Here is a 20,755-nt window from a genome sequence, read left to right on the forward strand (position 1 = left end):
GGGGCGGCGGCGGCGGGGCGGCAAGCGCGGCGCGGACTCGCCCCTCACGCGGGCGGAGGGTCCTTGGCCAGGCCGCGGCGGCTGCCTCTTCCCTCCTCCTCAGCGAGGGCGCCCCCAGCGGCTCCTGCCTCGCCTCAGCCCGGCGGGAGGCGGGTGAGGCCAAGCGCGGGGGAAAGGCAGGCGGAGAGCCGCGTCGGCGGCGTCGGCGTCGGCTGGGCGGAGCGACTCTTAGGCCCGAGCGGCGAGCATAGCGGCGGCCGTGTGAAGGCAGTTGAGGCCTGACCGCCCGCCTGCCTGCCTGGTCTGGTCGGCCGGCCGAGCCAGGCAAGATGGCGGCGGTGGAGCTGGAGTGGGTGCCCGAGACGCTCTACAACACCGCCATCTCGGCCGTGGTCGACAGCTACGGCCGGGCGCGCCGGAGGGACATCCGCTCCTTGCCGGAGAACATCCAATTCGACGTCTATTACAAGGTGAGGGGAAGGCCCGGCCCGCCTGCTTGCTTGCTTCTCCGCCTGGGATGAGACTCGGATGTTGGGGAGAGGGGAGGGGGGGGGAGAGGACACGCTGGAATTTTGACCTCCCCCCTTTTTAGACAAGGGGGGGAGAAAAGAAAACGGGGAGGGTGACTTACTTTCCACACACACACACACACACACACACACACACACGGCCGTTGCCCCCCCCGCCTCTTTTGCACCCCCAACTTCCCCCAAACCATCATCATCATCATCATCATCATCGACCCCGGACTTGCAAGCGCCCCCCGATCTGCTGACTTAGCCCCCCCCCTCCCGTGGCTTTGCACCCCTTTTGGGGAGAATTGCAAAACACCCCCCCCCCGCGCCTATCTCTTTGGTTTCCCCCACCCCTTTGGTTTGCACCCCCCCCTTTGAAGAATGGGTTAGTCCAGCGTTTCCCAACCTTAGGAACTTGAAGATGCGTGGACTTCAACTCCCAGAATTCCCCAGCCAGCATAGCTGGCTGGGGAATTCTGGGAGTTGAAGTCCACGCATCTTCAAGTTCCTAAGGTTGGGAAACGCTGGGTTAGTCTAACACAGCCCCCCCCCCCAGCTTTGGACACCTAGGGAGAATTGCAGACCCTCCCTCCTAAGCTCTTTGGTTTGCCCCATCCCATTTGTTTGCACCCCCCTTTGAAGAATGGGTTAGTCTAACAACCCCCCCCCCCAGCTTTGGACACCTAGGGAGAATTGCAAACCCTCCCTCCTAAGCTCTTTGGTTTGCCCCATCCCATTTGTTTGCACCCCCCTTTGAAGAATGGGTTAGTCTAACAACCCCCCCTCAGCTTTGGACACCTAGGGAGAATTGCAAACCCTCCTAATCTCTTTGGTTTGCCCCATCCCATTTGTTTGCACCCCCCCTTTGAAGAATGGGTTAGCCCCCGCCCCCCAGCTTTGCACACACCTTCTAGGGAGAATTGCACACACACACACACCTCGAGCCTGTCTCTGGGTTCCCCCCACCCCCATTTGTTTGTTTGTCTCCCCCCTATGAAGAATTGGACCCCTCCATCTGACAGCTGGTTGTATGGGCAGCTTTTTTTATTGCATAAAGATAAGTCCCCTGTTTCCTCCCTCCCCCCCAAAAAAAAATATGGGCCTTGTTTATCCTGCACCCAGTTCTGTCAATTCATGCCAGAATTCTACCAAGAGTCCTTTTTCTTTGAATTCTGGTGTTTCAATGTTCCTGGAAAACGACACTGCTGTAATCTATGCCTTTTGCTTGTCTCTGCACCCCCTTTTTTTTGGGGGGGAGGAATTGCATCTGGGAGCTGCTCCCATTCACATGTTGTTTTCTAAAGTCACCTTGGGACCTCTCAGCCTTTGGTGGAATTTTGCTTCCTTTCTGGGTTTTTGGTTTTTTTGCAGTGGGATTTGGCCTCTTGGAAATGCCTCTTGTTTTCTGTTCCGAAAAATTATTTGCGCCCATCAGAATAACTGGCTTCATCCCAGCCCATTGCTGCACGATTATTCCCCTTTGCTTTTCAGTTTGCATCCCAGAGATCTCTCTTCTGCCTATATCCCAAGCAACTATTTCACTATTGCATCTTAGCTTCCTTGGACATTTTCTCTCCACTCCACTCCAAACCCTCCTCATTTCAACCCTGAGCTACAAATACAAGTAGTCCTCAACTTATAACCATTTGTTTAGTGACTGTTCAAAGTTACAACAGCACTGAAAAAAGTTATCAGACTTTTACGTGATCCCGTGATCAAAATTCAGATGCTTGGTAACTGACTCATATTTATGACAGTTGCACTGTCCCGGGTTCAAGTGATGCCCTTTTGTGGCTTTCTGACAAGCAAAATCATTTGGGAAGCCAGTTTCACTTAACAACCGTGTTACTAACTGAACAACTGCAGTCATTCACTGTGGCAAGAAAGGTTGTAAAATGGGGGCAACCCCACTCAGTTAAGACATGTCTCACTTAACAGGAAATTTTGCGTGTACGTTGTGTACTACCTGTATTCTACTGTATTGGCTCCTCAAAAGTTTATCCCCACTTCTAAAGTTGGCCAACTTTTATACCCTTTCTCAGTATGTGGCTTCATGATTTTTAAAACTTCCTCCAGAAAACTCCTCTCATTTGATTCTTTATAGTTTATTGGAGAATTTGAGACTTGTGCCTATATGACATCCCAGATGTCTTCGTTTTGCGATTTCCACTCAACTACCCAACTAACTCATTTTTTAAGAGTCATTGCTCAACACGTCTGGAGGGCATTGGTGCAGAAAGGTCAACTTAGGAGCTGTGGATACATCCTGTACCACCCTTACAGGGCTAATTTACAACCTTGCTGCCCATCCCAGCCAGACATGAAATACTGTAATGTCATTGCTTTGGAATCTGTGTTGTTTTTATTATCTTGTGTATTTTTCTTAGAATGCACTATGGTTTGCAATGTGTTTTTGAATTGTTCTGGTAAATTTTACCTGTTATAATACAGATAGTCCTCGACTTAACTGCTGTTTGTTTAGTGACCAGTCGAAGTTACGACGACACTGAAAAAAGTCACTTAGGACCTGCTTTCACACTTGTGACCATTGCAGCACTCCTACGGTGACGTGATCAAAATTCAGATGCTTGGCAACTGGCATGTGTTTACGAGGGTTGCACTGTCCCGGGGTCATGTGATCACCGTTTGTTACCTTCCCAACCGGCTTCTGACAAGCCAAGTCAGTGGATGAAGCCAGATTCACTTAATGACTGCACGATTCACTGAACAGCTACAGTGATTCATTTAACTGCTGCAAAAAAGGATGTAAAGTAGGGCAAAAGTCGTGGACGTAAGTCAAGAACTACCTGTAAAGAAGGACTGGTGCTTTTTTAACTTAGGTTTTTGAAGTATGTTCACAGATGGGACTTCATCAGGGTGCTGAGATGGGTGGAATTAATTGGAAACAGTCCTTTAATAGAGAATGTGTGCTTTGGGTGGGGGAGGTTTATACCACATAAAAATAATCATCTGATTGTTTACTGCAGTCCCTGCTTTTTGCTATCTCTGAATATTTTCAGAGCGGGATCAACAGGAAGGCTCCAAGCAAGTTGGGCAATAATCCTTGGTGTTTGTCTAGACTAAAATTCAGTGGCTTTGTTTTTCATATTGGTTACGTAGCAAATCTATTTATTTACATAGACTTTTCCTTTGAAACATAATTCATATTTATGTTCTTGATGGTGGTGGAAACCCTGTTCACCTTCTGTCCATTGGCTCAGTGGGTTAGGATGCTGAGCTTGTCGATCAGAAGGTCAGCAGTTTGGCGGGTCGAATCCCGAGTGCCGCGTAGCAGAGTGAGCTCCTGTTACTCGTCCCAGCTTCTGCCAACCTAGCAGTTCAAAAGCACGTAAAAATGCAAGTAGAAAAATAGGGACCACCATGGTGGGAAGGTAACAGCGTTCCGTGCGCCTTTGGCGTCTAGTCACGCCGGCCACATGACCACGGAGACGTCCTCGGACAAGCGCTGGCTCTTCGGCTTTGAAACAGAGATGAGCTCCGGCCCTTAGAGTCAGAAACGACTAGCATGCACATGTGGGGGAACCTTTACCTTTTACCTATATTAAAAGGACTTCAGGTCGTCCTTGACCTACCACCACATTTGGGACTAGAGTTTCTGTTGCTAAGCAAGGCAGTTGCTAAGGGTGTAGCATCCGATTTTTAAGATCTTGGTTGTTCAGCGAAGAACTGCAGTTGTTAAGTGAAATAACAACAATAATAATAATAATAATAATAATAATAATAATAATAATGATGATGATGATGATGATGATGATGATGATGTCGGCTTTGAAACGGAGATGAGCTCCGGCCCCTAGAGTTGGAAACGACTAGCACGCATGTGCGGGGGAACCTTTACCTTTTTAGAGACAATATGCGGCTTTCGTGTTCAAAAAAATAAGAATAGGTAATCTTCCCACCTATCCGTTATTTTCATACACTGGAATGAATGTTTGCATGTTACATCTATCTTAATTTTTCTTCCAGAAAGAAATCTCTCCCATCTTTTTCACTTAGGAGTAACTCTTTAAGGGAGTCCATGAGTTAGTCTCAAGTGCAGGCTATATATCATATGGACAGCAGAATGTTTTAATAATAATTTAGCTAGAACCTCCGGTTGAGGGTTTCTGATTCATTCTTCTCTTCCCTCCACCTGAAAGCACATTACAGGTAGTCCTCGACTTACAGTCACCATTGAGCCCAAAATTTCTGTCGCTAAGTAAAGACATTTGTTAAGTGAATTTTGTCTCATTTATAAAGTGGATCATCAGAGTTGTTAAAATAGTAACATGGTTGTTAACTGGATCTGGCTTCCCTCTTGACATTCCTTCTCCGAAAGCTGCAGAATGTGCTCCCATGACCCCAGGACACTGCAACCGTCATAAATATGAGTCAATTGCAAAGTGTCTGAATTTTGAGCACATGACCACAGGGATGCTGCAATAGTCATAAGTGTGAAAAACAGTCATATAAGTCACGCTTTTCAGTGCCGCTGTAAGTTCAGATGGTCACTGAACTGTTGCAAGTCGAGGACTACCTTAATATGTTTTCTATAACGGATTTTTATCATATGAAACATCTGTCCTAGAAATTAAAATGTTCACGTGATGGGAATGCAGCCTCATTATTTAGAAATGGAAGGATGAACTTTAAGTAAGAGAAATCTGTCTGGGAAGAAAAATGTAAGGTCCCTGCAGAGAGCTATACAGGTGCTAAATCTGATTCCCCACCTGCTCCCCTCCTTACATTGTCCCTGGATTAAAATTAGAACATTATATAAGGAAAACATTCTTGGAGAGTTGTCATGAAAAAATAAATATAACTGCTGTAAAGTTAAATTCTTAGCCTAGCCCAGGGGTGTCAAACTCAATTTCATTGAGGGCCACATCAGCATTGCGGTTGCCCTCAGAGGGCCGGGTAGGTATGACCTGGGTGGGCGTGGCCTACTGGGTGGGCGTGGCTAGAGTGCATATGGCCTACTGGGTGGGCGTGGCCAGCTCTACATCGTTGGCATCAAGGGTGCCTATGGGGGCCTGGGCAGGAGTGGGACAGATCTGAGGGTCTCTGGCAGAAGGAGGGTCTCTGGGCCAGGGCCAAGGCAGTGGGGGCCGTTCCCTCACTGTTTCCAGGATGGCTTCGTGGGCCGCATGAAACCACTTCGTGGGCCGCATCCGGCCCCCAGGCCTTGTGTTTGACATGTCTGGCCTAGCCCTTCCCACATTTTGACCATTTGCCTGTGTTAAAAGGTGACGGTAGCTTGATAATGCAGCTGCCAAAGAGTCTTCTCTGCCTTAAAAAAAAGTGTTGTGCATTCTTGTTACTTCTCACAGCACATTACTTAGCTTATCAGTATGAGAAAAACAAGCCCTCCAACTTTAGTATGTTTTCATGGGAGTTGTGAATTGCTGACTAAGTAGTTTGCTTTGTGCCTTGTGACATGCAGTAGTTCTGTTTGTGTATGGTGATCAGGCGAGGGGGGCCTCTGGACAGACCACACCAAGATCTGATCCCTCCGCAAAGAATTTACTGGGAGATCCTTTTGTTCCACGCATCAGATATTAGAACCAGGGGTGCGTCATGCGGAAGCCATGCCCACCCCATTGCCGGCAATGGCAAAATCGTCCCTATGCGTTGCGCGACATCACATGATGTGAGTTTGACATGTCTGTATTAGATGGATATCTCTCAGTGTTTCTTTCAACATCCAATTCTTTCCGTTTGTGACGTTTAAAGGTCAGATAAATGCTGTTTTTTTTTAAAACAGCCAGCAGAGAAGTACAAGAAGTCCTCGACTGATGACCAAAACTGAGCCAAAAAAATTTGTTAAGTGAGTTTTGCCCCATTTTACGACCTTTCTTGCCACAGTCATTCAACGAATCATTGTAATTGTTAAGTGAGTTACACAGTTGCTAAGTGAACCTGGCTTTTCCATTGTCTTTGCTTCTCAGAAAGTTGCAGAAGGTGACGTGACCCCAGGACACTGCAACTATCATAAATATGAGTCAGTTGTTAAGCGTCTTAATTTTGATGACGTGACCATGGGGGATGCTGCAGTAGCCATAAGTCACTTTTTTCACTGCTGTTGAACTTTGAATGGTCACAAAATGAACTGTTGTTAAGGACTGCCTATTCAGGGGTAAGCAACCTTGGCTCTTTTATGACTCGTGGACTTCAATTCCCAGAATTCCTGAGCCAACCATGCTGAGGAGAAAGGGAGAGGTTTCCATGCTGGCTCAGGAATTCTGGGAATTGAAGTCCACGAGTCATAAAAGAGCTAAGGTTGCCTAGCCCTGGCCTATATAAATGATATTCTGAGACAGAGGAATAGTCTATAGCAGACATGTCAAACACAAGGCCCGGGGGGCCGGATGCGGCCCAGAGAGGGGTTTTATGTGGCCCGCGAAGCCATCCTGGAAACAGTGAGGGAACGGCCCCCGCTGCCTTGGCCCTGGCCCCGGCCGACCAGGAGCCAATGTACAATTTTGTGGTGGTCATCTATGCTGAAATACATTCAGTCTTAGCTCCACAAGGCCATCTGGAAACAGGGACCAGCCCGTGCCACGTTGGCACTGCCCCCTGGGTGCACGCTGGGGAGGTATCACCCTTTGTAAGGAATGAAGAAATGCACCATCACCTGGAAGTGGCCAGCACATGGCCCTGCATACTTTGGGCAGGCTAGGTCCTGGGCAGCCTTGCACTTCTCTTCAGATTTGTGCCACCCGGGTCAGCCACTCAGCGCTGTGAGGAGAACGCCCCGCTGCCTGCTGAAACCAGGGAGGCTGGGGGCCAGGCGGCATTGAGCTTTGCGCCAGGGTCATGTGAAGTGACCAAAACCTGCTGGAACCACCCAGCAGATGGGGGGGGGAAATAAAAACTTAAGGTGCCTAATTTGAAATTATATTATGACGCAGTGGTCTTCACATTGGTTAGTGATTGGCTTAATTTAACTAATAAAAGTACACTTTATCTTGAGGGATGGGGTTTATTATATGGGTGGCATGCATATCTGATTTATGATAAAAAAAGTTGATAGGACTTTTAAATCCCACATTTTAAGAAGTGCTATATTGCGTCTTTGGAAAAAGTATTATTACAAGTTAAATTATAAAATACCAATTTGGGGGATTCCTGGACACGCAATAGAGGGGATATCTATGGGTGTGAATTTGGATGTGATTTCTTACAAGCAACTACTTAGATTGGAAGGGAGCGACTGGCAATTAAGGTCGCTAGCTGAGCTAAAACAAGAAAATATTGTACAATCCTGGTTTCAGTACACTCAATTGCAAGCCAGGTGGAAATTAGACCAGAAGGTTGGCTTGACGCTGATGGATGAAAATTTGGTAAAACAGATTAAAGATCAAACACGAGCGCACATAAAAAGAATTTATAATGCCTTAATAGAATTAGATTCGGAAATGGAATTGGTCAAAGATTGCATGGTGAAATCGGCTCAAAGTATTCAAGAGCCGATCCCATTGGATGTGTGGGAGGTAATTTGGGTTAGAAATGTGAAATTTACTCAAGCCCAAAATTTAAGAGAAAACTTCCACAAAATGTTCTATAGATGGCATTTGGACCCCAAGAAGCTGTCTTGCATGTATCCTAATCTACAGCCCAAATGTTGGAGATGTGGTAGTTTGGATGCTACCTACTTTCATATTTGGTGGACTTGTAGAAACATTAAAGCTTTTTGGATCCAAATTTGGTGGAACATGCAAAAGATTTTAAAGAGAAAGATAAAGTTTACCCCACAATTATTTTTACTGGGTGTTATTACAGATGGTGACATTAAAGAAATTACGGTAATTTGATGTTGAACCTCATAACAGCAGCGAGGTTATTGGTAGGGCAATATTGGAAGGACAGCCTGCCGACTAGAAGAATGGACGCTTAAGGTGTCCAACTTAGCAGAAATGGCTAAGATCTCGGCTTACTTGAAGGATCACTCACAAGAACGATACATTTCGTTTTGGAGAAGATGGATAGACTATATTCAGAAAAAGTATGAGACCAAAAAGTTCCATTTAGCCTATGAATAAGATTGCTATAATTTAAGTCTTTTTTAAATATTATTAATAGTTACAATAATGTATATATCATATGGTATTGTTATTGTATTAGTATAAATTGGATACTTGTAGTTTGTTTGTAATGATGTTATAGATGGGTTAAAGTGCATTGTGTATTTGGTTATTTACATAGTTGGTTAATGTTAGATAGATTATGATTATTTTGTATTTGTAACCCTGTATTCAGCTTTGGGAAGTGGGGGAGGGGGAGGGGCTCTGGGGCGGGTTGGGAAGGGGATAATATTGTAACCTCAATAAAAATTTTCAATTAAAATAAACCAACCCCCCCCCCCCACTCCACCCCACCCCACTGCCAATCCTCAACAGAAATCCTCGGACAGGAGGAAGAGCGCCACCAGGCGGGCAGGCAGATCTCTTGCTTGGCTGTGGCTTGGGGGGCACTTTTTTCAGTGCCCTTGTAACTTCGAACAGTCACAAAGCGAACTGTTGTAAGTCGAGGACTACCTGTACTTCATCACTGTTTTCCTTTTTTGGGGGGGGGGTGTCAAGTTTTTGACACCTTGCTAGGCGACTGGTGGTACTCGGATGTTGCCATATCCTAAAAGTAATACAGTGGGTGAAAGGGTTGAAAAGCCCTGATTTAGCTGGTTTCATGCCTAAGGTGGGGCTAGAAATCGCCCATTTTCTAGCCACTACACCAAAGTGGCTTTTGGTTTATAAAACTACAGGCAGTCCTCAATTTACAGCCGTTCATTTAGTGGCCCTTCAAAGTTAATTAGTGGCACTGTAAAAAGCGACTTTACGACTGTTTTTCCTACCTACACTGTTGCTGCCTCCCCATGGTCATGTGTTCAAAATTCGGACCCTTGGCAAACTGGCTCATATTTATGACGGTCGCAGTGTCCCAAGGTCATGTGCATCACCCTGTTGCCACTTTCTGACAAGCAAAGCAACAGGAAAGCCAGATTCACTTAACCAGCTGTGTTAATAACTTAACAATTGCAGTGATTCACTTAACGGGAAAGGTCGTAAAATGGGGCAGATGCACTTAATAACTGTCTTGCTCGGCAGTGGAAATTTTGGACTCAATTGTGGGCATAAGCCGAGGTCTACCTGATGGGTCACACAGCACATTGGACCAAAATGCATTCTGCAAATCTAACCAACTGATTTCATTAAATCAGTCATGGCTGAGTAACTTTTTAGCTCGTCAGCTAGGATAGCAGCAGTCCAGGATTGTGAGAGGTATGTTTAAATTGTTATTCAGCGGGGAGCTCACTTGCTGATCCCTTTACGTTTTATTTGTTTCATTTCAAAATTAAATTTCAGTATGGTGGAAAGGGGTGGCACAGAGAAATGCCATGAATGCTGCTACTTTTGCAATAATCTTATTATCTATAATAATAATGATGATGATAATAATAATAATAATAATAATAATAATAATAATAATAATAATAATAATTATCTATAAACCATAGTTTGCAAAACAAAAAAAATTGTGGTGTGATATGCAAGGCCAAAACCAAACAAGCCCCATGCAAACGACTAATGCGCTATGTGAATCAAGCCTTTGTCTGCCCCAGCATTTGTATCCTTAGATTCATTGAACTTATTCTAGAGCCAACTAGATGGAATTGTGTTATCTTTGTTTTTCCAAGAAGCAGGAGGAAAAAAAATAATTTTAAAATGTGACTAGGAAGTTGTGAAATAACGCTTGGAAAAATCTGGCAGGATGATAGCGCTGCAGAGGCATTATTTGCAAAAAGGCTACATTAGGAAAAACAAGGAAAAGACAAAATAACCTCTGAGACCATGTCTTCTTCTCAAAAGAACAACGTGGAACTGTGATTAAAATGTTTAATCCTGTGGTGGAGCCCATAGTTTCTTTTCCTGGGAGAGAGCATGAAAGAGCATCACAGAGTTGCTATGCTGTGTAAAATAAATATTGTGTGTTTAAGCAGCAGCTTGGTGGGGGTTTTTTTAATTTGGAATATTTATTTACTTTATACTTTTTCTCTCAAACGGAACAGAGTACGTCGTCCAGTTTTTTTTAGCAAAGTTGTCTTTCATCAACATGTTGCTCTCATCAAATTCGGTCACAACTCTAATATGATTATCCATGGTGGTGAACGTATGGCACGCGTGCCACAGGTGGCACGCAGAGCCCTCTCTGTGGGCACGCACACCGTCGCCCCAGTCTTAGGCCTTCAGCTGGGTTTTATAAAACCTTTTTTGCTTTAGGCCTCCGCCGCCGTGTGCAAAAAAAAAAAAGTTTGATCAATCAATTTCAACTTCTCGCGAGGGGAAAAAAAATCTCGCAAAGTTGGAATTGATTGAACTTTTTAGTCCTACCCACTCTGCCATTACCACCACAGCCACGCCCACCCAATGGGTCAGGCCCACCCAATTGGCCACACCCACCCAATGGGACACGCCCACCCGGCACCCGATGATACATAAGTGGGTTTTAGGTTGCAATTTGGGCACTCGGTCTTTAAAAGGTTCGCCATCACTGTCCTACGTTATCAACTATGGTGGTAAAATAGCATAGCATGGGTAAAATGCAATGTAAAGGGGGTCTTGCTTATATGGAAGGGCTAATGCCTGCCTTTTAGTATTTTTTTTTTAATTTGAAGAATTAAAAATAAAATTCTGCGATATCTGGAAGTTGCACGTGAACAAGATGTGTATTTAATTTGAAGAATTAAAAATAAAATTCTACAATATCTGGAAGTTGCATGTGAATAAGATGTGTATTTAATGTTTTAAAGATCTTTTTTTATAAATAAGGCAGCAAACATACCTAATGCCCTTCCTGCTCCTTTTTTCACCACAATAACCTCGTGAGGTGAGTTAGGCTGAGGGAGAGAACTACTGGCCCAAAGTTTAGATACACAAAAATTAAATTTGCATTCAGATTCCAGAACAGTAGGTCCTTTTTAACTGCAACCCAGTTTGATTGATATTTTCTCTTTGAGGTAATCCTACTAACATCATTTGCTTCCCTTTAATCTCCAGAACAAATTCGTCTTTTCTGACTGCAACTACAGCTAAGCATAATTAAGCCAGTATTTTTTAATCATTGGTTATTAAAGTAATGGCTTAGTTCATACGACATGCTAAGCCAGGAAGCAAGCGGCAATATGGTTTAGTTAGTACAATGTTGGAATGTGACGTAGGCCCCCCCCGGCTTCAAAACATGATTGGTTTTGCAATGTCTGGATTTCTTTTCTTTTTTGGTTTGAAACATTTTGCCTGCTTATCCAAACAGCTGCTTCATAACTTTGCTTCCTCTCATCTTTGGCCTCCAGTTCCTGCTTTCCTGTGTCAGTTTGGATCCTGGCCTGCAGAGTTCTATACCCAGTAATATCCCCAAAGCACATCGGTTAAATTGCAGCACTAATCCAACACCATTCAGAGAGAGGTTATGCATAGGCTGATGTTTTTTGAAGAGCAAGATCTAAGAGGCAGAAGCCTTAAAGTGACAACTTGGATTTTAACCTAGAAAGAAATGACATGCTGTGTACAAGTAATTATTTTCAGAAAGGAAGAGATGGAATACGTATAAGAGAGTTCAAAAGAGACAACGACAACAACAACAATAATAGAGTTGGAAGGGACCTTGGGGGTCTGTCTTCTAGTCCAACCCCCTGTTTAGCCAGGAAACGCTATATCAGGGGTCCCCAACCCCCGGTCCGTGGACCAGTACCAGGCCACGGCATGCCAGCAACTGGGCTGCACAAACAAAGCCCCATCCCCAGGGATTTGGAAAGGGACCTTGGAGGTCATCTAGTCCAAGCCCCTGCTCAGACAGGAAACCCTATACCATTTCAGACAAATGGCTATCCAGTCTCTTCTAAAAAAACTTCCAGTGTTGGAGCATTCACAGCTTCTGGAGGCAGGTTGTTTCATTGATTAATTGTTCTAACTGTCAGGAAATTTCTCCTTAGTTCTAGGTTGCTTCTCTCCTTGATGAGTTTCCATCCTTTCTTGCCCTGCCTTCAGGGGCTCTGGAGAACAGCTTTGACTCCCTCTTCTTTGGGGCAGCCCCTGAGACACTGGAAGACTGCTATCATGTCCCCCCTCGTCCTTCTCTTCATTAAACTAGACATACCCAATTCCAGCAACCGTTCCTTGTATGTTTTAGCCTCCAGTCCCCTGATCATCTTTGTTGCTCTTCTCTGCGCTCTTTCTAGAGAGTCTCAACATCTTTTTTACATCGTGGTGACCAAAACTGGATGCAGGATTCCAAGTGTGGCCTTACCAAGGCCTTGTAAAGTGGGATTAACACTTCACGTGATCTTGATTCTCTTCCTCTGTTAATGCAGCCTAGCACTGTGTTGGCTTTTTTGGCAGCTGCAGCTCACGGCTGGCTCATATTGAAGTGATTGTCCATTGGAGTTTAGACAATGCATAGCTTTCTAGTGTGTTGTGGGAGCTCTCTTAGACCCTGAAACCCCCCATCCATTTATCTGGTGATAAGATGGCTCTAGCTAGGTATGGCCCAAAGCATTGCTTGGCCTGCTTCTGTTTCTGGTAAAATTCCAAGTGTTGATCTGTATACCTGTTTTATCAATTATTCCTGATATGGCTGACCTTTGCTTGGAGGACTCAAGAGACACGTAGCCAACTCTTTTGGAAGTAAGGCCTCGCTGAAATATGACAGGCATTTGGAGAGAAGAATTACAGTAATTACTTAAGCCACGCTCATTGGAAGAAGTGCAGTCAGCTGATTCTTAACTTTTATAAATCGATATTAACCAGCTGATTACCTTTTCAGAACTTTTATTTAGCCAACTTAGATACTTTTCATCCTTGAAATACTGTGGTTCTCTAAGATTGAGTTCCATACTAAGCCTTGTTTAGTTTTGGTTTGGTGTAATGGTGTTAATGCAGTTAATGTAACCAGTGTGATAGAATCTATGGGTTGTGACTCAGTGCAGAGATATGATAGCATGGGAAGCCCATCATATTTCCCCTGTGAAGGAATTCCATTATCTGGGAACCACCACAGAAAAAAATGCTACCCTTCACCACCATGCTGGAGGACTGATCTGTCATTAGAACACAGGCGGGTATCTTTAATTATTGAGCACAGGTTAAGTAATTTCAGATCCTGCACTCATCATAAGCCATTATTGGCAAATTACTTTGGGTTGATGAAGGTATGACACCGATTCAAAACCAAGCCATATTTTGATGTCTGAATGCAGCCACAGGTAGTTTGCATCTTTTACTGCATGTTTAGTTTCCCCCCCTCCAAATTATGCTTTTTGCATTCTTCAAAGGGACTTCAGTGGGTAGTTAAAAAGAGATACTTAAGCCAGGAAAATGTTGATCTTTATATGAAGTGAAAAGTGAAAATTAATTGTTTTTATTTAGTGTTTATAATGTTTGTAAGCCACACAAAGTTGTCTCTGATGAAGTAAGAGGCACATAAATTTAATAAATAAAGACAAATAAATAAAAACATACTACCTGGAGGATTTGCTTTATATAGAGTTAGAGGCATGTATGGTTATTCCATTTTCAGAATGTATGGCAGGGAGGAAAAAACAAATTACAGGAAACACAATGAAATTAGCAAAGATATGTGCCCACCACCATTTCAATAGCAGTAACAATTCTCAATTCCTTGCAGGAAAGTTCATTTTTTCCAGCCTTTCAAAGTAATGCCAGGGTAGGTTTACCAACCAAACATATCTCTGATAACTCTCATGTGATGAGCCTTTGAGTCAATTGGAAAAGGAACTGTTACAGGGAGGGTGGTGGCTAATTAACTTCAACTCTTCTTGAAGAAAATAGACAAATTTCATTTCAAAATAGATTTAAAGTAAACTCTAGTGTTGAGGTAACTTCGATTAGCCCAGGGGTCTTCAAACTTGGCCCTTTTATGACTTGTGGACTTCAACTCCCAGAATTCCTCAGCCAGGCATGCTGGCTCAGGAATTCTGGGAGTTGAAGTCCACAAGTCATGAAGGGGCCATAGTTCTCCTGTGCTGGCTGAGGAATTCTGGGAGTTGAAGTCCACAAGTCATGAAGGGGCCGTAGTTCCCCTATGCTGGCTGAGGAATTCTGGGAGTTGAAGTCTACCAGTCATCAAAGGGTCAAGTTCGAAGACCCCTGGATTAGCCTACAAGTGACTTTCGCTAACATACTGGCAGATAACAGATACAATAACAGTCTTCTGGGTTTGTTTGTTGTGTTTTTTCTTTCCCTTTTTGATCTCTTTGGACTGGTGATGGTACTCTGAAGTGTGTGAGAAGAGATTGAGAAGTGGGTCAGTGCATTATCTTCCACAGAAATACCTCCGGACTCTCTCTTGTCACCAGTGCTTTGCAGTGACTATATGAAATTACTGAGTGAGGTCACCAGAAGGTTTGGTGCTGTGTATTATTAAGATGTTGGTGTCACTTAAAACAATTTGTGTCATCATTCTCAAGTCATGTCATTAACCTCCCTAGATGCCTGCCAGCAGGCACTGACTAACTGCAGGAGTGAGGAGGATACACTGAAATGGAATTTAAGCAAGATAGTATGTGTGTTGTCCATGAGTGCTCCTGAATCCTGGTGTTTCAGGTTGAAACACTCTCACCAGAGGTACTTACTGTAAGTCAGGGGTAGGCAACCTCGGCTCTTTTATGAGTCCATGAGTCATAAAAGAGCCGAGGTTGCCTACCCCTGCTGTAAGTACTAGACAGTTCCACCCATTCCTTGTAGCCTGATTTCCAAGAAGTAGTGCATTAATTGGTAGTCATCAAACTGGACTTCTGTGTAATTTGAAAAGTTTGGTTAATAGAAAATATAGCAATCAGATTGTTGGATTGTGGGTTTAAAAACAAAACAAAACACCTTGCCAAAAAACAAAATCTTGTCAAATTTAAACATTTGCCCTGACCCCTCGTAGATTTCTCGGATAAATTATGCAATGTTGGCTATCATTTTTTTAAAGAAATAAATAGCCTAGGTGTGAACTCATGTGGTTGCCCATCTTAGTCAAAACTCTGGACAGCTAGCAAAGCATAAAAACAGAAACATGGGTGAAAACAGTAGAACAAATAATAAAAAGACATCGGATAAATCAGTTCTGTTAGTACAGGGCAAATGACAAGCCAGGCTCCATTTACATCTTGGCCCTAAACTCTGAGAGAAGCGACCCGGTTTTTAAGGCCTACTGAAAGGCCAACAAGCGTTGGGCCTATCCAGACTTTAGTGGCAAAGCCCTTCCACCAAGCAGGCACTGTGACAGACAAAGTATCCCGCCCAGATTCCATAAGATGACACCTTTGGAAAGGACCTAAAGCAGTAATGGCAAACCTTTTAGAGACCGAGTTCCCAAACTGCAACCCAAAACCCAGTTATGTATCGTCGGGTGCCGGGTGGGCGTGGCCCATTGGATGGGCGTGGCCCATTGGATGGGCGTGGCCCATTGGGTGGGACTAAAAAGTCCAATCAATCAATTCCGACTTTCCGAGATCTTTTTTTTTTCCCTGCGAGAAGTTGAAATTGATTGATTGATTGAAACTGTTTGTTTTTTTGTTTTTTTGTTTGCACACGGCGGCAAGGTTGACTCAGCCTTCCATCATTCTGAGGCCGGTAAAATGAGGACTCCGATTGTTGGGGGCAAAATGCTGACATTCTAAACTGCCCAGAGATTGCTGTAAAGTACTAGAAGATCTCCAAAGTCCCTTTCAAACCTATGATTTTATGAGTATTGGCAATATGTCATAGTGTGAGTTTACGCCGTAGGTCTCTTTTTAAGAGATTCAGAATGTGAAGGCTGTGTTGGTTCAGTGGGATTTGATATAAAAATTGCCGCTATAAATAGTTCTTTATGTTTTGCCTAATTCATGAACTTATTATTTATTTCAAGCGTAATCAAGTTCATAATCTTTTTTTTTTTTTACTTCAGCAATCTTGGTGGGAATTGCCCTACATATAAAATTTAGTACCTGGCCAGTTAAGTGTGCCATCTAAAACAAAAAGTGGCCTGTTCTGGAAAGGATTTTAATAACAAATGAGGTTACTTGATAAATACTTCCGTTATATAATTGCAAAATAATTATTTTTCCAGCTATTTTAAAAAGCCATTAAGATACATGGAAAACCATCAGATTGCCAGAGGTGTGTAATATTTGTAACGTGCAGTATACATATTCGAATGGTATTAAAGTGATTAATAATAATGGCATATTTATTGACCTAGTTTTGGGCCTACATTGATCTGCGGTTTGTTGAACAAGTTAGCATAGCACGGTCAACGTAGGACACTGAGCTATGAATTGGGCAGACAACCTTTTTTCATTTACTGTATTTCATACTTGTAGGCAGCAGTGATGCCACCAGGATGGCAAACCTGATATTTCTGTTTGCTCTCCCTAACCTCCGGTGCCATTTTTAGGATATTTTGCGATCTGTGGGCAAAAAGGTGGATTAAAAGTTTAAAGCTGAAAATGTACCTATTTTGGCTGGAAGCGAAATAGCCGTATTTTCATTTAGTTCAGTATGCTGCTAACTCAGCTACAGAGGACAGTTTACTAACAGAATAACAAAATTGGAAGTGATCTTGAAGGTCTTCTGGTCCCGTGGTGGCGAACCTATGGCACGTGTGCCACAGGTGGCACGCTGAGCCCTCTCTATGGGCACGTACACCGTTGCCCTAGTCCTGAGGCTTCAGCTGGGTTTTATAAAACCTTTTCGGTTTAGGCCTCCGCCGCCGTGTGCAAAAAAAAAAAAAGGTTCAATCAATCAATTTCAACTTCTCACGGGAAAAAAAAAGATCTTGCAAAGTTGGAATTGATTTTTTGAACTTTTTAGTCCCACCCAGTCTGCCGTTACCACTGCAGCCACGCCCACCCAATGGGCCACGCCCACCCGGTACCCGATGATACATAAGTGGGCTTTGGGTTGCGGTTTGGGCACTCGGTCTCTAAAAGGTTCGCCATCACTGTAATCTAGTCCAAACCCCTGCTCAAGCAGAAAACCGTACACCATTCCAGTATCACCAGCTGCCTGCAATTAGTGCAGGTTCGAGTCCCACCAGGCTCAAGGTTGACTCAGCCTTCCATCCCTCCCAGGTAGGTAAAATGAGGACCCGGATTGTTGGGGGCAATAAGATGACTTTGTAATAATGCCGCTGGGGGGGGCCCCTCATAAGCAGGCATATACATAGAATGAAGGCTATTGCTAAGCACATTGATTTGTGCTTAGATTGTTAGCCGCCCTGAGTCTTCGGAGAAGGGCGGGATATAAATGGGATTAAAATACATAAAAATAAAATAAAGTGGTTGTCCAATCTCTTCTTAGAAGCCTCCAATGCTGGAGCGCCCACAACTTCTGAAAGGAAGCATTTTCACTGGTTAATTGTTCTGACTTGTCAGGAAATTCCTCCTTAGTTCTAGGTTGGTTCTCTGTTTGATTAGTTTCCATCTATTGCTTCTTGTCCTGTCTTCAAGGTGCTTTGGGGAATAGGCAACACACACACACACACACACACACACACACACACACGTACGTTTGTGGCAACCTTTCAGTGCTACTGAATTTATTTGCTATTTTTTTTCTCAGTATAAAAGTCATTCTTTTTTTTTAAAAAAAAAAGCAACAACAAGGATTTTTTTAATAGAACATTAGATCTAGTTCCCTCAAACTAGGCACACATTGTTTGTTGACTTAGGGAAAGCATGCAGCACTGTAAACATATTTTTTTCCCCTGGATTATACTGTTGTGCAGATTGCTAGGTGAGCAATATATTATTTGCTACAGCAGGGGAAACAAAGCTGCTAAGTCCTTTTGAGTGTTTCAAAAAAGAAACTCAAGCACAATCCAAAAGATATTTTTTAATGAAAAAAAAAGGTCTCTCCTTTCTGGATGAGAAAAAAAAACACATCCTGGGATGAAAGTATTAGCCTTAATCAGCTATTTTAAGAATTGTCTTCCTGTCTCCTCTTTCTTCTTGGTCCCATCAGCTATCTCTTTTGGATTGCCTTCCTTAAATTTACTATCCCCCAGGCGTACAGTCTCCAAGTCCCGTGAAAATGTGAAAATCATGTGAAATGAAAACTCTATATCTGGAGGATATCTAGATTGGAGAAGATGACACTGAGAAGATTTCAAAAGGAGGGGGAGGGGAAATTCATGGAAAATAAAGTTGACTAAGACAGACATAAATAAATAAAAATAACATCATTTTGCTTGCTTGTAGCATCAGGGATTCTGAAATAAACTGCCCTTATATACAGGTAGTTCTTGACTTACGACCACAACCGAGACCCAAAATTTCCATTGCTAAGCAAGACAGCGTGTTAAAAGTGAGTGTTGTCCCATTTTACAACTTTTAACAACCTTTCTTGCCACAGTTGTTAAATGAATCACTGCAGTTGTTAAGTTAGTAACACAGCTGTTCCGTGAATCTGCCTTCCGCATTGCTTTGCTTGTCAGAAGGTTGGGAAAGGTGATCTCATGGCCCTGGACACTACATACATCAGACATGTCAAACTCGTGACGTCACGTGATGTCACGCAACGCATCGGGACAGTTTTGCCATTGCCGGCAATGGGGTGGGCGCGGCTTCCACATGATGCGCCCGGCCCGTGGGCCGGCAGATTGACACCTCTGGCATCCATTATAAACACCTGCCATTTGCCAAGATTCCGGTTTTTGATCCCATGATCACAGGGACCGTTTGAAAAAAAGGTCGCAAGTCACATTCTTCAATGGCCTTGTAACTTCAGTCACTAAAGTTGAGTTGAGTCACTAAAGTTGAGACTTACTTGTATAGGCAAACTCTATTTTTCAGAAGTAAGGGGCATGTATATAACTCTTTTCCATAAATTTATTTCTTCTTGCTACGTTGATTTAAAATTTGGGATGAAACCCCAAAGTCATTGTGGTTTCCTTAAACAAAATATATGGTTTAATGCATTGTAGAAGTTAAACTGTGTGTTTAGTTTGAAATGCCGCATCCAGAACACGTTGCCTACTGTCCAGCAAATAGCAATATATCTTTTAAGTGGCAAGATACCATCATATTGGAAGGAATGGGTGGCACACCCCAATTCATATTTGCCAAATACAGGAAGTCTGGAGAGGTCTTTGGCTTGAAAAGCCGCTCGGGATCCGGCTCTTCCAGAGGAGTCTTGTAACTGAGCAATCACTCTGCCAAACCCGTGTATGAAATTAGCACCTGTGGTTATATTAATACAAATCATTTCTTTTTCTTTTTTTTTCCTTTTATGCAGCTTTACCAACAAGGCCGACTATGCCAGCTGGGTAGCGAATTCTGCGAACTAGAAGTTTTTGCAAAGGTGCTTCGAGCTTTAGATAAAAGGTACATTTTGCAAATATTGCTTCCCCTCCCCCCCCCCTTGTGTTATGTATCAAACAGGTTTCGCCAGCAAAAACTTCCTCAGCCCAGTTCAAATGCCGATAAGCATTTTTTAAAAGTCCTGCTAATTTAAGCGCGAATAAACTAAGATTCTGTCCTTGATTGGGGGCAGTGTGAGGGGGCTGTCAAACCTTTATGCAGGTTAGCTTGTCCGCTGCAGTTACACAGTAGTTTCCTCTTAATTTAAAATAGGCCTTTTACAGGTAGTCCTTGACTTACGACCATTCATTGAGCAACCATTTGAAGTTACAGCGCCTTTGTAAAAAGTGACATGACTGGTCCCCATAAGGTACAATGATTGCAGCAGCTGCCAGGCAGACAATCAAAATTTGGGTGCTTGGCAACCGAGATGCACTTAACAGTGGCTGCAGCCTCCCCGGGGTCACGTGATGCCATTTTTAATTTTTTTAATTTTTTTTATTTTAATTCCATTTATATCCCGCCCTTCTCCGAAGACTCAGGGCGGCTTACAAACTTAGCAGTAGCCTTCATTCTATGTATATGCCTGCTTATTAGGGCTTTCACACCCCTCCCCAAGCGGCATTATTACAAAGTCAGCTTAATTGCCCCCAACAATCTGGGTCCTCATTTTACCTACCTCGGAAGGATGGAAGGCTGAGTTAACCTTGAGCCTGGTGGGATGCGAACCTGCACTAATTGCAGGCAGCTGGTGTTACTTAAGGAGGCATTAGCCCACTGCGACCTTCCCAGCCAGCTTCTGACAAGCAAAGCAAAGGGGAGGAGCCAGATTCACTTTAATAACTGCACGATTCACTTAGCAACTGCAGTGCTTCGCTTAACAACCGTGGCAGCAAAT

General features: G+C 43.6%; 1 protein-coding gene across 2 annotated transcripts in view; it reads left to right on the forward strand.

Moving 5' to 3' along the window:
- Positions 1–89: 89 nt before the first annotated feature.
- Positions 90–20,755, forward strand: part of APPBP2 (amyloid beta precursor protein binding protein 2) — an 82,234-nt gene continuing 61,568 nt past the window's right edge. For both annotated transcript variants that reach the window (XM_083379730.1, XM_083379731.1), the window contains exons 1-2: positions 90–470; positions 19,793–19,881. In XM_083379730.1, coding sequence (XP_083235856.1) covers positions 330–470; positions 19,793–19,881 — 230 coding nt within the window. In that variant the 5' untranslated portion in view covers positions 90–329. The remainder of the gene's footprint in view (positions 471–19,792; positions 19,882–20,755) is intronic.

This window comes from Vipera ursinii (assembly GCF_947247035.1).
Source record: "Vipera ursinii genome assembly, chromosome: 1".
NCBI classification, from domain to species: domain Eukaryota; kingdom Metazoa; phylum Chordata; class Lepidosauria; order Squamata; family Viperidae; genus Vipera; species Vipera ursinii.